This window comes from Patagioenas fasciata, chromosome 1 (assembly GCF_037038585.1).
Source record: "Patagioenas fasciata isolate bPatFas1 chromosome 1, bPatFas1.hap1, whole genome shotgun sequence".
Taxonomy (NCBI): domain Eukaryota; kingdom Metazoa; phylum Chordata; class Aves; order Columbiformes; family Columbidae; genus Patagioenas; species Patagioenas fasciata.
The window spans coordinates 19,236,147-19,250,366 of NC_092520.1; the positions used below are offsets into that span (position 1 = coordinate 19,236,147).

General features: G+C 40.1%; 1 protein-coding gene across 1 annotated transcript in view; it reads left to right on the forward strand.

Annotated features, from left to right (window-relative positions):
- The window catches only part of DDX10 (DEAD-box helicase 10), a 180,361-nt gene extending 167,709 nt beyond the window's left edge, over positions 1 to 12,652 (forward strand). The window contains exon 18 of the mRNA XM_065831453.2: positions 11,982 to 12,652. Within this exon, the coding sequence (XP_065687525.2) occupies positions 11,982 to 12,174 (193 nt within the window). The 3' untranslated portion in view covers positions 12,175 to 12,652. The remainder of the gene's footprint in view (positions 1 to 11,981) is intronic.
- Positions 12,653 to 14,220: the final 1,568 nt, after the last annotated feature.

A 14,220-nucleotide genomic window follows, 5' to 3' on the forward strand; every position in this document is an offset into this window, starting at 1 on the left:
AACTTTTCTTCTTAGTTTAAAAGTGTTTTAGATTATATAAACCAGAAGATTTTGTTTCTTGTAGTTTAATAGAAAAGCACAGGGTGGGGATGAGGATCTGTAGGTCATGGCAACATATTCCTTCAGCACACACTGCAGGAAGAAGCAGCAATACTACATGAAGTCGTGTGTCGTTTTTGTCATTGGCTTCACTGCAATAAGAAATCTGTCTGTGTGTTTCTGACAAACAGCCTATCATGTAACAGATTCAGAAATATGATCTTGACACTTGCATAGGAGTATGAACCTTTATTTTGCTCTCTTCTAGATTATTAGATTCATAAATCCTTTGCTTTTCACATCTGAACCAGCTAAATCCTCATGGCTAGATTGTCCCTGGCCCTGTGTCACTGCACGTTGTGGGAGCAGTATGTAGGACTGGGCGTGGGGACATGGATTAAAGGACTGGATACCCCTAAAAAAAAAAAAAAAAAGCTGGTGACCATGTCCCCTGTAGCCCATTGACCAACGTCTTGGTCAATAGAACTGACAAGGATGGGAGAAAGACATTGCATTTTCTGAGCAGTAGCAAATTGCTGCTTCTTTGTGCAAGTGGGAGGAAGAGGGTAACTGTAAGTCAATTCTAGTTCCTTCTGGTTTTTCACTTTCCTAAACTGATTGTATCTCCACTCCATGTAAAATGAATGAAAAAACCATGTAGTACATCAATACATCTTCTAAAAACAAGTAGAAAATGAGGCCCATTGTTCTTGAAACAAAAATCTTCCATTTCCTTCTGTATTTATGACCACTTGACTCTGCCCTTCTGCTTTTGTTGGAGGAAACAGCATAATTTTTAAATAAGTTATCTTTAATGAAGTTTGGATTCAGTATGTATTGGAGAGGGCTGTATAAGAGTATTTGTAGGTTGCTTTTCACATGTTACTAGACTTGAAATGTATCTATCTATATTTGATAAATGCATCCTTTGATGGTATTTGTATATTGCTTGGAGTGAAACCAGGTTAATGTGATGAAACTTTTTTCTCAGCTTCCCCCAGGTAACATCAGTAATATGGTTAATACTGTATTTTTAATATATGAGATTCCGATGAGTAAAACCTAGATATAAGGCAGCTAGATTATCCTGTAAAACTGCATTTTGTTGGGAAGGACCATCTTTGGCCTAATATTAGCTATGAGGCAAGGACCAATAGAAAAGTGTATTTAGCAATTCTGCATTTACATAGAACAACAGCAGAGATTCAAAGAGAAGTACTTCAAGATACTAACACTTCTCCACTGGGGACCAGAGCAGTGGTGGTTCTGTCATTTTGCCTTTGAGATCAAATTCTGAGCTGTCTTCTGGAGTAATGCGTTGCCACAGGTACCAAAGTAGAGAGGGAATCATGGTAGTTATTGGTAGCTTGTTTCTTGGAAAGAGTAAAACTGAGTTTACTGAGAAAGTCTGAAGTAGAGCTTTGGTAGGTGCTTGGACACTGAGCAACCCTTGCCTGGTTTATTGGTGTGCACATTGCTGCTGAAGGGGCAGATTGCTGGAATCCATTAAGCTAATGGACAACTGAGCTGGTGGGAAGGAGTTAGCAGCAGCCCAGTGTAGGAAACCTAGTGTCACAACACTACCTATTAAATGTTTAATTACCTCAGGCATTTCCTAATTACTGCTAAACCATTGCCTACTTCATGTAGGAAAAAGGTAGTGGTTTAGTGCCGCATTTCTTAAACAAGATTTTGCATTATTTCAACTTCTAGCCTTACCTAGGCTTAGTTATCTTGTCAGTACGATGTTTTGTAGCATGACTACTTAATAAGTATTTTGAAAATGTTAAAGGGTCAGTCAGTTTAAAATTGGGAATTTTGTCTAGTTTACTTTCAGTATCGTTAAGTTCCCATTTATCTAGGGGAGATCACTTTTGTCTTTTTTTTATGTATTCATACATCACTTTTCTTATTGATCTTTTCCCCAAAGATGTCAGCTAGACTCCAGATTAGCTGAGCTTTAAGCATAAAAATTGACAGAGATGGACAGATTTTTGGCAGTGCTAATCCATGAAGATTTATATGCAATCAGTGGCTGCTGTGGCTCCCCAGAGTCAGTGTCTGCTCTCAGGGAGAGCTGAGACTCAGAGAAGGCCTAAGGCCTTGGTCGTTTCCCCTTCCTGTGAACTAGCTTGGCAAAGAAAGAAAATACAAAAAAGGAAAACAGGAGTGTACTAATAATTTCTGACAAAATATTTTTCTTGTTTTCGATATGCCAGATTTACACATGTAAATTTAATACCCTGAAGACACAGTTTAATCCTTTTTGGTTTTCCATTGTATTTGGCTTGTATTTACTTGAGTTACTTTCCTTGGAACTTTGATGTCTCCAGTATTTCAGTGATCCCAAAGAGATTTGTCTTGAATGTAGTTTGGGCTGAAGAGAGTAACTCTGAGCACAAAAAATACGCTCTGCATACATGATTCAATTGGAGTTGAGATAGGGATTTTTTTTCTGCCATGTATTAAGGCTTGTCAGGTTTTAATTTACTAAATGTACTTTAAATGTGGTGTTTGGACTATGTTTGGAGGTGACTTTAGAACACAGTGCAATGTAAGAACATTTTCCGTGGTCCACTGCCATCCACATTGTAACCATGTATTTGAAATAAAATTTACAATCAAGGAGAGTTTTAGCAATGAAATTTTTCTTTTTTTTTTTTTTCTTAATGATGAATTTTGCCTTGAGCCTGGCAAGGAACATTTATTTGGAAGGCTGGACTTTATTTGGTCTTAGGAACTTAGTCATGCATGGAAGCTGATCTGTCTAAAAATCGTATTTCAGGTTTTAAATAGGAGACACCAAGGCTCCTCAAATAAAACACATTTTGTATTATAATTTTTTTAAGATCATACATGGATTTAAGATCTATATGTTTGAAAATGTAGTTGATGGCCATTTAAAATCTCAACATTATTCGGTTCTTTAAAAGGTGATCTTGCAAATAAACTCTTAAAACACAAATTTTGTTATAATTTTCACATGCAATATTGGCACATTCTTGCCATGCAAACCCTGCTGACTTACACAGTTACGTATTTTTGTATTCGTTTTATGACTACAAAGTTGCAATTTGGTTTTGCTTCCTTAAATGAAACGTTTGTGTAAATCTGTAATGCCCATTTAGTGCTTTGGGGGTTATAATCTGTCTGGGTCACTTTTTGGTATCAGTTTGGGGATTTCAGTGTTTCCTGGCAGGGAGCAGGACACTCTTGGGGTAACAAATGTGTCTTGAGAACTGCCATCACCATGAGCTGTAGAACCAGCCTCTGTCAACTTCAGGACACAGTATTGGTGTCCGTTGTTTGCTATGACTTTTGATTGACTTTTTTAATAATAGGAAAGGTCCTTAACTTCCTCCAAGGGGATTTTTAAAGGCTTTTGTTCATTTTTCCATCTATACCCAGTAGGACTGTGAATACTTTCCTCCTTTTCAGTCTTCTCTATGTTTGCTGGAGGACTAGGGCAATGGATAATACATTCCGCCTTTGTGAAGAAGGTAAGAAGACCAAAATTTGGAAAGTGAGTCAAATTGCTTCAAGTTATTTTCCAACATTTAGGCTGAATGTGAGTTAACAAGGACCCGGAGAGCAGTTTCAAACAGCCTAGCTAGACCTGACATTCAGAGCCTTCTAGAAGAGGCCGCATCAGCTTAGGTACTGCTCCGATGGGAAAAGTAGTACAGGTAAACCTGCAATGTCAGAGACCACTATTTGGAATTTATTATCAGCAGCAATTTCCAGAAGTGGAGACAGTGCTGTTGTATTACTATAGCTGGGGACAGGCCAGGAGTGGCTTTGCCAATCACTGCTAAGGGTAGTAATTAAATTGCAGTGAGAGGTGAGAACAGCTGGGGCAGGTGTGCAAAAGGTAGAGGAGAGTGAAAAACTGGGGTGCTTGTGAGGGCAAGAGCATTGGGCAGTAATGTGCCGATTGATAGATTTGGAAGATGACAGGGTCCGGGACAAAATTGTATTTCTAGGAGTGCGTGAAAGGAAGGTGTCAGAATTGAGGCCATTGCAGCACAACATGTGGTGGTTAGTGCTGTGCTGAAGGGAGCATCAATCATGACTTTACAGGCTCAACATCTTTGACCAGGGTCTGGGCTTAAGTACCATGATTGTCCGTATTGTCCTCAAGTGCTGTGACTTTGGATGGTGCCAACGTCCCAGTTATTTTTGTGCAGTAGGACAGGTCAAGGACTGTTTCCAGTAGGCAGCGCTGAGGATGCTACATTTCTGTTAGGTGTGTGGGTGAAAAATGTAGTGGTCTGTTTTCTAGGCTCTGAAGCCAGCTTTGAGGCTCAGCGTAGGTATGTCTGGAGACTTGTGAGATGCTCTGAGCACCACATAGGAGGTTTATTTGGAAGCAGAAACACAACTGAAAGAGGAGGATGCAGTGAAGAAAATTAATGAAGGTTTGGAAAAAGAGGAAATCAATAAAAGCAAGAGAATTGGAATGACCAATAAGCCTATGGGTGAAGGGTGTGGTAGCTGAAGAGGCTGGTGGCAAGTGTAAGGCCATGGAGAAGTGGTAGTGATTTTGCATGAGGAAGAAAAGAGGTGGAAGGGATATATGCATGAAAGGAGAAGGGAGGATGATGGAGATCTGGTGGGTTAAGAAGATGAAACATGAGAACAGGCAAGAAATCTTGCTGCCAGTGGGAAGGAGGAGTTTCTGTTAAATCAGCATGCCTCATGCATCTTTTAGAGCTGTCCCTGATGAGTGTGTATGATGAGTTGCTCTTGGGGCTAGGAAATATTGACCTAATGATTTTAACGAAGACAAATCAGTTGAGAGTAGCACACAGTGAAATTAGGCTTTGAGATTAGAAAGTACAACTCTCTTTTGTTTTATATTTACAAAATTCAGTGATTTTGCTCAAATTGTTGGATTAAAATAGAAATATGTTGGGCTATACTAGCTGCTGCTTACTTTAAGGGGAGAAATGCTTCTAAAAGGAATAATGCAAAGCAAGCATGTGAGACCTAGGGTATCTCCCTTCAACAGTCTTTAAAAATAGACCATCTGTCCATAGTTTTAAGAAGTCAAAAACATTGTTAATATTTTCTCCCTCCCCCTCAGCATTTTTTTTTAATTGGGGGAGCTATAAAAAATCATGAGTTAAATTTGCCTTTGAATAAAATTCCCTTCCAGCCATACCTCTACAAGCAGAGTAATTAATGACTCCAAGCATGTAATATGAGATTAATTTTTGTATATCTGGCAACATTCATCATATTTGGTTTAAGGCTATCAATGTAAATTGTTAATGAGGTGAAAAATCTAAGTGTATCGAATAGGGTGGAAGAAAAGCAGTTAGATTTCTTAAATATTCATTTTGCAGTCAAATTGAGTTTCTGATATTTCTAATCCCTCAACCTCTTCAAAGGAAAATGTTGAGGAAGAACAAAGTTACGATTGACCTCATCATTACCTTCTTTAAATTTTTAATAGGTGCAACTGATCGCATTAACTCTTAGATCAGCATGGAAAAGATCTTGGACATGAGGGGAAAGGAGAAGTGTCTTAGTTCTGGTCCTGTTTTGTTTGAGATTTTATGGCTGGTCACCAGCTGACAGGCGTGCAAGTCAGCAGTTGGAACTGCTTGGTTGAGTACCTTCCTTTATTTATTAAAATTATAGGCAAATTGTAGGTTTTTGTACCTTCTTATACCAGGATGCTGATGTTGACTTGATAAGTTTTATGTGATTCCCAGTGTGGTTGACATTACATCGTCTGTTGAGATGATTCATCTCCTAGTCATGGTGCTCCCTCTAACGTGTGTTATTCAAGTCATATCAGTGACTTTGTGATGGCCAGAACTTAATGTCATGGTGCCCAGAAAAGCACCGTAAGACAGACACTGTAAAAGGTCTCAATTTAAGGGCTTGATTGTGGTGTTCAGCTGCAAAATTGGACATTGGGACATGGGATTGCTATTGGTAGAGATGTGAAATTCTTATGCCATGAAAGTCCTTATAATAGTTGCACTCTAGTTCACTACCTATGTGGTAGAATTTCCTAGTGAACTTTGGTAATCTGTGTTCTGCAGGTCAGACTAGATCTTTCCTGTGGTTCCTGTAAACTTGGCAGCTACAGAAATAAAAACCAAAACAAACCAAACAAACAAAACCTGCCACACAACAACAACAACCCAACACCCCACACAAAAACAAAGAAACCACAACAAATTCAGTAGGTCATCAGCAAGTGTCTGTATTAATGAAGGAGAAATGGATTGAGTATTTACTGAAACTCTGCAGTTCAGAAATCGACTTTCAACACCTGGAGGATGACAGTGGTCACACAAAAGAAAAGGAGAGGAACGGATTTAAAGTGCGTCAGTGTCAGATGAAGCTGAGGAGGAGTGAATAGATGGGAGGGCTGGGGAGGTGGTTGGCAGCATCTCCAAAAGCAGCAGCACATTTCAGAGAAGGTTTAACCTCTGACAGAGGGACTTACAGCAAATCAAAATGGTTTCATTGAAGCCATGGTCGCATCCAGCTGAAGCCGTTTCAACCCAGAGCAGTGATGCTAGATCCACTTGAGAATCAGCCTCTAAATTATTTCAGTTTTCAGACTGGTGTATAAAGATAAGCTAAAATTGTCCGAAGTATGCTGAACAGCAACTCCAGTGGTCCAGGGCTGGGTCAGGTATGGCTGCTTTACGGTCAGCAATGTCTGTAATAGGAACAAGGAAGGGAAGTGCTATTACAGCCTTAGACACCTGATTTGAGTCCACTACCATTTGTCTGCTAGAGCAGCAGTGTCAAACTCATTTTCACCGGGGGCCAGATCAGCCTCACGGTTGCCTTTAAAGGACCGAAGGTAATTTTAGGACTGGATAAATGTAGTAGTTAAAAAATGTAGGAGTAGTTACATTTATCCAGTCCTAAAATTACCTTCGGCCCTTTGAAGTACTTTAGGAGGTACCGGTGACCTCAGAGCAGATGGTTAGTTTGGGTGCTTTTTCCCATCAAATCTTCTGTATAATTCCCATGCAATGGTAAGAAGTATTAAGCATACTCTCTTGCTGGTCCGTTTTCCATTTACATTTTTTTTTTCTTCTTCCAGATTATTGTACTTCAGCTCCAAGACAGACTTGTCTTTTGCTTTTAGTACTATTACACTGGTATTTCATTACAAGTAGATTATTCATCCTTTTTCCTGCCGTTGTGTTTTATAAATCTAGTTTTAGAGCTGTTTTGATTTACATCAGTGGAATGGCCAGTAAGGAAAATAATGCAACGCAATATATTTTCATTACCATTTCTATGTGCTGTAGCATTCTGACAGCAAGTAAGAAAGAAGCTACGCTGGGCTTTATGGAAGGGACTGCAGTAATTAATCTTCGTTAGGATTGCTGCCATGGCCTTGTGAATTAAAATTTATTATGTGGAAGAAGGCTTGTGGCACAACATATTTGATTAGTAAAATGCCAATATTTATGGGATAAATTATTCCTAACTTTCCTGAACTGTATTTTATTAGCAGATTCATTCATTATTCCTGTACATGTTTTGGGGAGAGACCTCATATGTGCTGTTGCAGCTTGGACACTTGACTTGTGGCCTGCAGATCAGCATCAAGGGCAGATTGTTTCCAGCAGTGCTGGTAAACCTGGTCTCCAAAGCAAACCCTGATAAATGTGAACTGAAGCAGAGCCTGTCTAGAGATCTCACAGAACCATGTTGTTTAAACAACAGCAACTTGGCTGCGTGGCCACAGATTTCAAATGGCTGAATCTGAAGCACTTAAAATCTAAACCTTACAGCTTGTCAAGACATACCTTGAAGCCCAGGAGTGAGTTAATACTAACAATTAAAAGCTTTCTATTTTTTTCCTGGTATCACGTCAACACACCCTTTTGAGATGATTTTTAGTAGTTGGAGTTTCTTGGTGTATAGCTGTCAGGGTCATAGTTAGATCCCCTGTTTTCCAAATACCATTTGTATATCCTGGCATTTATTTAAGGGACAGGATTCATAAACCGTGCTTTAGTGTTTGAGTAATAAACATTATGTATCAAATGATAGTATCTCCCTTTATTGTTACAGCTGCGCAAGCGGTGAGCACAGAAATGCCTGTGCTTGTTGGAAGGGCGGCTGTGAGCACCTCTTCTGTGCAAACACAGCCCATCCCAGTAAATCCTTCCATCAGGCAGCTTCAGACCTTGTGGGTCATTCAGGCAGCTAAACAGCTAAATTGCACCAGATGGTAAAAGAAGGGAATTGTAATCCAGCTGCACATGCTGCTTTCTAAGTGTTATAAATAGAAGAAGAAAAGGCGCACTGGCTTTGGTTTGGATCTGAATTGTGGGGTTGCTGTCTAACTGCGTTGTTCTGTTAGAAAATAGTACACTTTAGAATAACTCCATTTTGTTTTGGCTATTTGTGAACATAAGCTGGTAGTGCATCAGTTTGTGTGTTTGTGAGGAATAAGGGGCCATTTATGTCCATGGGAAGTGACCAAGGATAGAAAGATTGGCTCTGCAGGGTGGACTGACAGGCCTTTGGTCAATGGAGACCCAGGAGGAATTCATTTCACAATAAATGCAAAAGTCATCCCCATAGAGCTGCTTTCACACACTCAGCCCTCATACCTGTGCCCCGGAGAATTACACCTATCACATCTCCTCCCAGGAGCTTTCTGTCCAAGCAGCTAGGGAGAAGCGCCCGGAAGGAGTACGGGATACCCCTTGGCATCATGATGCCAGACATCTCTCCTGGTGATTTTCCAGCTTCCTTTTAAAATTGCCACTTTCACTCTTTGTAAAATTATGAACCTCTTATCCACATGTTCTACATGATTCTTTGCTTTCCCTCCTAAGGTGACCTTATCAAGTACTGTTTCGTTTTTACTTTTTGTGCATCATGAAAACGCAAGCCTTTGGCTCTTCATTGCTTGGTGGCACTGCTGCTGCTGTTTCCTGTGTTTCACATTCCTCTGCTTTCACCTCTCCAGCTTACAGCCCAGTAGGGGTCAAATTAGTGTGAAAACACACCTGCTAACATATACCTTTAGTATGTCCTACTAATTGAGCACCACAGTCCCTTACTAATGATAAGAAACAGCTTGACTCAGCAGTCTTCCCACAAAACTTGTGATGAAGAGTAATTGTAATTATGGTGATGTGCTCTTGTGTGTGGAAAAAGTTAGAAATCTCACAGTTTCTTCTGAATGTGCTTTATATTTAAATGTTATGCCTTACAGTCGCCTAGGTCTACAAGCCTCTGGAACTCCAAAAATGAGTATCATATTTGGTATTTAAAGTTTGCTATTTCGTCACTTGTGAGATTTCTGCATTGTTTTAATTGCTAAGATGTTTTGAACTGGTGTCCTAAATTAAGTATTAGGCAATTATGAATGCAAACTGGGCTTCAGAGTCCATTCAAATGCTGGAAATAATTTACTTTTTTGCAGACAAGTTAAAATGTTTTTACTTAATGAGGGTTCAACCTTAATGCTTTTAAAGTGAACCCCTATACTCTGTCCTGATCAAAGCCAACACCATGAAACTCCAGCTCAAAGCCACACTGGCACTTGCAAAGTGAGAAGTCATCATGCTTCAGAGTATTTTCATATACTGTTAGTATAGCTTCAGCATTTAGGGAATATCTGGAGCAGTACAGAGACAAATAGAGAGTCCTTTCCCCAGAAAAGGAATAAAATAAACATTGGTAACAAGCACTGAAAAGCCACCCCCATGCAAATAGCAGGTAAAGCCAGCAAAGCTGCTGTATCCCTTGAAATGTCCCAATTTTTAGCTGTTTGTGGAATCACAGAAAGATTTGGGTTGGAAAAGATCATCTAGTCCAACTCTGCTGCCATGGGCTGGGACATCTCTTGCTAAGTCAGGTTGCTTTGCACTGTTTCTTTTGGATAGGCAGGGAAGGACAACACAGAGGTGGGATATTTTGTTTGTTTTAGTTGTGGGAATGCCAGGTGTTTCCCACAGGATTTCCCTCCTCTCTCTGTGCGGTAACAAGTAGGCAGGAGGTGGCCCCATTCTTCTCTGGAAGGTGGGATGGATGGGAAAGGGAGACGGGTGACAGGTCTGCAGTCAAGTGCAAGGCCATCAGATCTTGGGGTGCTCCTTCCTCTCCGTGGAGGGGCAGCCAGAAAGCAGCGTTAGGAGCCAGAACAGGAGGAATAGTTGTGCGGCTGGTCCTGCTCAGAGAGTGTTGGGGAACTTCCTGACCGCTGCCCTGCTTTGAGGTTAATGTCTCCAGTGAGAGGTGAAACCGGCGTCTCACAGAATCAGTGTTTTCACAGGCTCTTTAGCTTGGAGAAGAGGAGACTGAGGGGCGACCTCATTAATGTTTACAAATATGTAAAGGGTGAGCGTCACGAGGATGGAGCCAGGCTCTTCTCAGTGACAACCAATGATAGGACAAGGGGCAATGGATACAAGCTGAACACAGGAGGTTCCACTTAAATTTCAGAAGAAACTTCTTCTCAGTGAGGGTGCCAGAGTACTCGAACAGGCTGCCCAGCGGGTTGTGGAGTCTCCTTCTCTGGAGACATTCAAAACCCGCCTGGACACCTTCCTGTGTAACCTCATCTGGGTGTTCCTGCTCCGGCAGGGGGTTTGGACTGGGTGATCTTTCGAGGTCCCTTCCAATCCCTGACATTCTGCGATTCTGTGGTAACTAGTCCTGTTAATGGAAAAACAAGGTGGGGAGAAGGTGGTTTGAATTGGGTTCCTGGGCTGTATTGGTGCAAAGGATGGTATTCCCAATTAAAGCTATCTGGTGTAACTGCTATTTCTAATTGTTAAATCTGTAAATGCTATTTCTAAGTGAGACATTTCGCAAATGTTACATTTAGACTTAAACAAATCTTGCTGAAACTTTTTTTTAAAGTAGATTAAATTTTCTGAGTATAAATTTGCCGAATTTTAATTGGAAATCTGAATTTAACCATCTATTTTACAAAAGTCTAAACTCAGTCTTTGAAGTTCCGTTTTTGTTATATTATTTAAAATACTAACATGAAAGACTGAGAGTGCCATTTCATTTCGGTTATCTTGTTTGGAGAGAATGGTTTGGGATTTGAGGGTTTGCATTCTGCTTTTTTTGGTATGAATTCTACCCTACAGCATAGGACAAACAGCTCTCTGTAACCTGGTGCATGGATGTTATATTTTAGAACAGATTTTGTTAGATTATTTTTATCCTAGATAAAATGATTTATAGCAAATTTTCTGTTATGGACAAAAGCCACATGAAGATAAATGGGAACTTGGGCTTTCCTCCTCTGTCTGTCATGTGGCAATGTGATAAAAGTCAAAGTATTAAAACAGTTACAAGGTGGTTTCATCCAGATCGAAGTCTGCAAAAGGTATTTCATTCAGGTCTTAAGAAAAGCAGTAGAAGAAATAAGAATTCACCAGGGAAAATAACTGGGTTTGGGTTTTTCCTATTCCATTCATGGCAAAGAGCTGGTTAAGAGCTTCCAAGGAAAGCTTCTGAAAGAAGGGAAAAGAGCAGCTTGAATGAGATGGACTCAAATCAAAACTGTATTAAGTGTAAGATATGCTAATGAAATGACAGTTCTCATACTTCTATTTTTGTCACATATTTATTTTAGTAAAGATCTTGAGTGCATGTCGAGGTCCACTGACACATCACTAAATCAGTTTTGTCAAGTTGTTTGTCACTCTACAAGGCAGCAAACATTGGGTAAGACTGATAGCGATATCCTGATATACTGTAATCAATTAAGACAGCAGAACAACCACCACCAGCTCGGCCTGAAAGCAGTTCTAATTTAGACATTCAGAGTTCGTCGGCTTCTATTGCTTCACCCTTCTGAATTGTAATTTTGTTTGCTCTTATCTTGACATAAATTTGCCTTGTTTAAAATGAATTGTTTGATTACATGATGATATTGATTTCCACAGTTGTTAAAAAGACTAATTGATTTGTTTTTGCAGTGAATTTGAGGAGGAGAGTGGAAGAAAGAAAAGAAACTATAGCAGCAATAGTGCAGCAGCAGAAGAAATGCCACCGAAAAGAAAGAAGGTGAAATTCAGCCAAGAGGAGGAGCCCTGTTTGCCGTTAGATACTGGGCTTTCTCTGGCAGAGGACGAAGAGCTTGTACTACATCTGCTCAACAGTCACAGCTAATTATTTTCCTGCACGTTTTCTTTTCTGGGACATCTCCACAATTTTGTCAGCAGTCTACACAAAATTAATTTGGCATCTGGGCAGCTGGTTACCAGTGGACGTAGATAAATGAGTTCCATGTGCAGCGGGATTGCCTTAGATTGGCTCATGGATTATAGACAGGATTTAGTTTGATTTATAAGGCTCTCTAAATGAACTTTCCAACCTAAATCCCCAGATGTCATTTTGCAGCAACACATTCATAATTTAAAATCTCCAAGTTTTGAAGCAATTACCGTTTTTTATTTTAATCTTGCTTTAAATGAAAACCAGGTGCTCCTTTCTTGACTGTGTCAGGTTTGTTATTTTCGAAGATAAATGTGTACTAAAATTATTAAAGAAGAAATACTGTTGGCAGCTTAAGTCATATTACTTAAAATAGATTTTTTCACATATTTAAGAAATATTTTAATAAAAATTTCTGAAGCCATGGTGTGAACTTATGGTGTTTCTTTCAACGTTGTTGTAACAGCATTTATTTATCCTCCAGTTATAATTTCTATGATGATTCTGTCACTGGTGTTAGCCAATTCAGGAAACCACTTTTAGAAGCTAAAGCTGAATCTTGCATTTGAATCTCATATGAAGGAGAACACATTGATACTTCAAAAAGGTAGAGAGCATAACGCTGCCAGACACAGTTGCTTAAAAGATTTTGTGGCAGACTTAAAACTGGGAGTGAGCTACGTTGTTGTTGTTGTTGTTACGACACAATATAATGAAGAAAAATATTTTATTTTAGAGCATATTTTCAAGTTTCATCCTATCAAACCGTGGTTGATTGTTGCAGATTTTGTGCATGCTTACCCAGACCTGCTGCACCTTGATGAACAACAACAAGACATAATGGTACACGAGTCCTTTCCCAGGAAGGGAAGAAGGCGGCATTCTCTCCGAAGCAAAACAAAATATTAATACAATACCACATTCTTAGTTAAGTAGATTGTCTTCTCTTGCTTGCACTCAAATGCCAGCTATGAGCCAAATTCGCTTGACTACCCCCTCAAGAATATTGGCACGTCCTTCAGAAAAAGTGTGGTAAACTGCTGAGATGAAAACTGCTGAGAGTTTTACACGTTTCCACAATGACATAGGCAAAGGGAAGGCTGCTGTGCGAGAAAACAAAGGAGAGGAGGAAAATCCAGTGCTTTGTTTGCGGAGCCAAGTTTTGTCACAGCAAACAGACATGTAAAGTGATGATTGTCTGTTTTCAGCAGACTCATGTCTTTAACGGCATTTACACGGCAAAATACAGAGTAAAACAGTGAGTATGTAGAAATGCCTGAGGGCTTTCCCCTGTCGCTTCCCTTCAGCAAATCATGAAGTACACGTCTCAAAAAGCTGTGTCTCCTTGGTCATCCCATCACCTCTATGAAGAACATTTTAAGTAAATTCTCCTTTTTTTTTTTTTTTCAGTATCAGTTTTTCCTTTTTGTTTCTTTTGCTACAGAAGTCTATCAACACCAGTATGAGCCTTTCCTCCTCTCCCTGCACCCCCTGGTGTCTTTTAGCTGTCACCCAAAACTGAAAATATACTGCAAATTCTTGTCTCCAAATGTTGCTTCTGCTGTTCTGCCAGCAGGCAGGGTATCATAAAAACAATATTATGGGCAGAGCACATCTGCTATCTGCTCCTTCCTGACAACATGGAACGAGAAGAAATGACCACGTTTCACCAACAGCTAAACATGAAAGATGGGACCTGCTTGGCAGCTGATGCGCAGCAGTGTGTAGTCTGGTGCCACGGTTGGCCTGGAAAATACTGTGATCTGGGAATAGTATTGCTGCTGAATCTGCTAATGAAGAAGGATCTGCTGTGATGCTGCTGTGGCTGTGCTGAGGCTCCATCATGTGAACGGCTGCGGTCTATGCAGTGAGCGATGTCAACAAATGCCTGTGCGCTGGGATGGCAGAGGTGCTGCTCCTGTGGTCTCATGGAGGGAGGTGGTAAACGTGGGGGCAAGGAGCCCCAAAGCTGTTCAAATATGAACTGCATGTAGGTGGAAA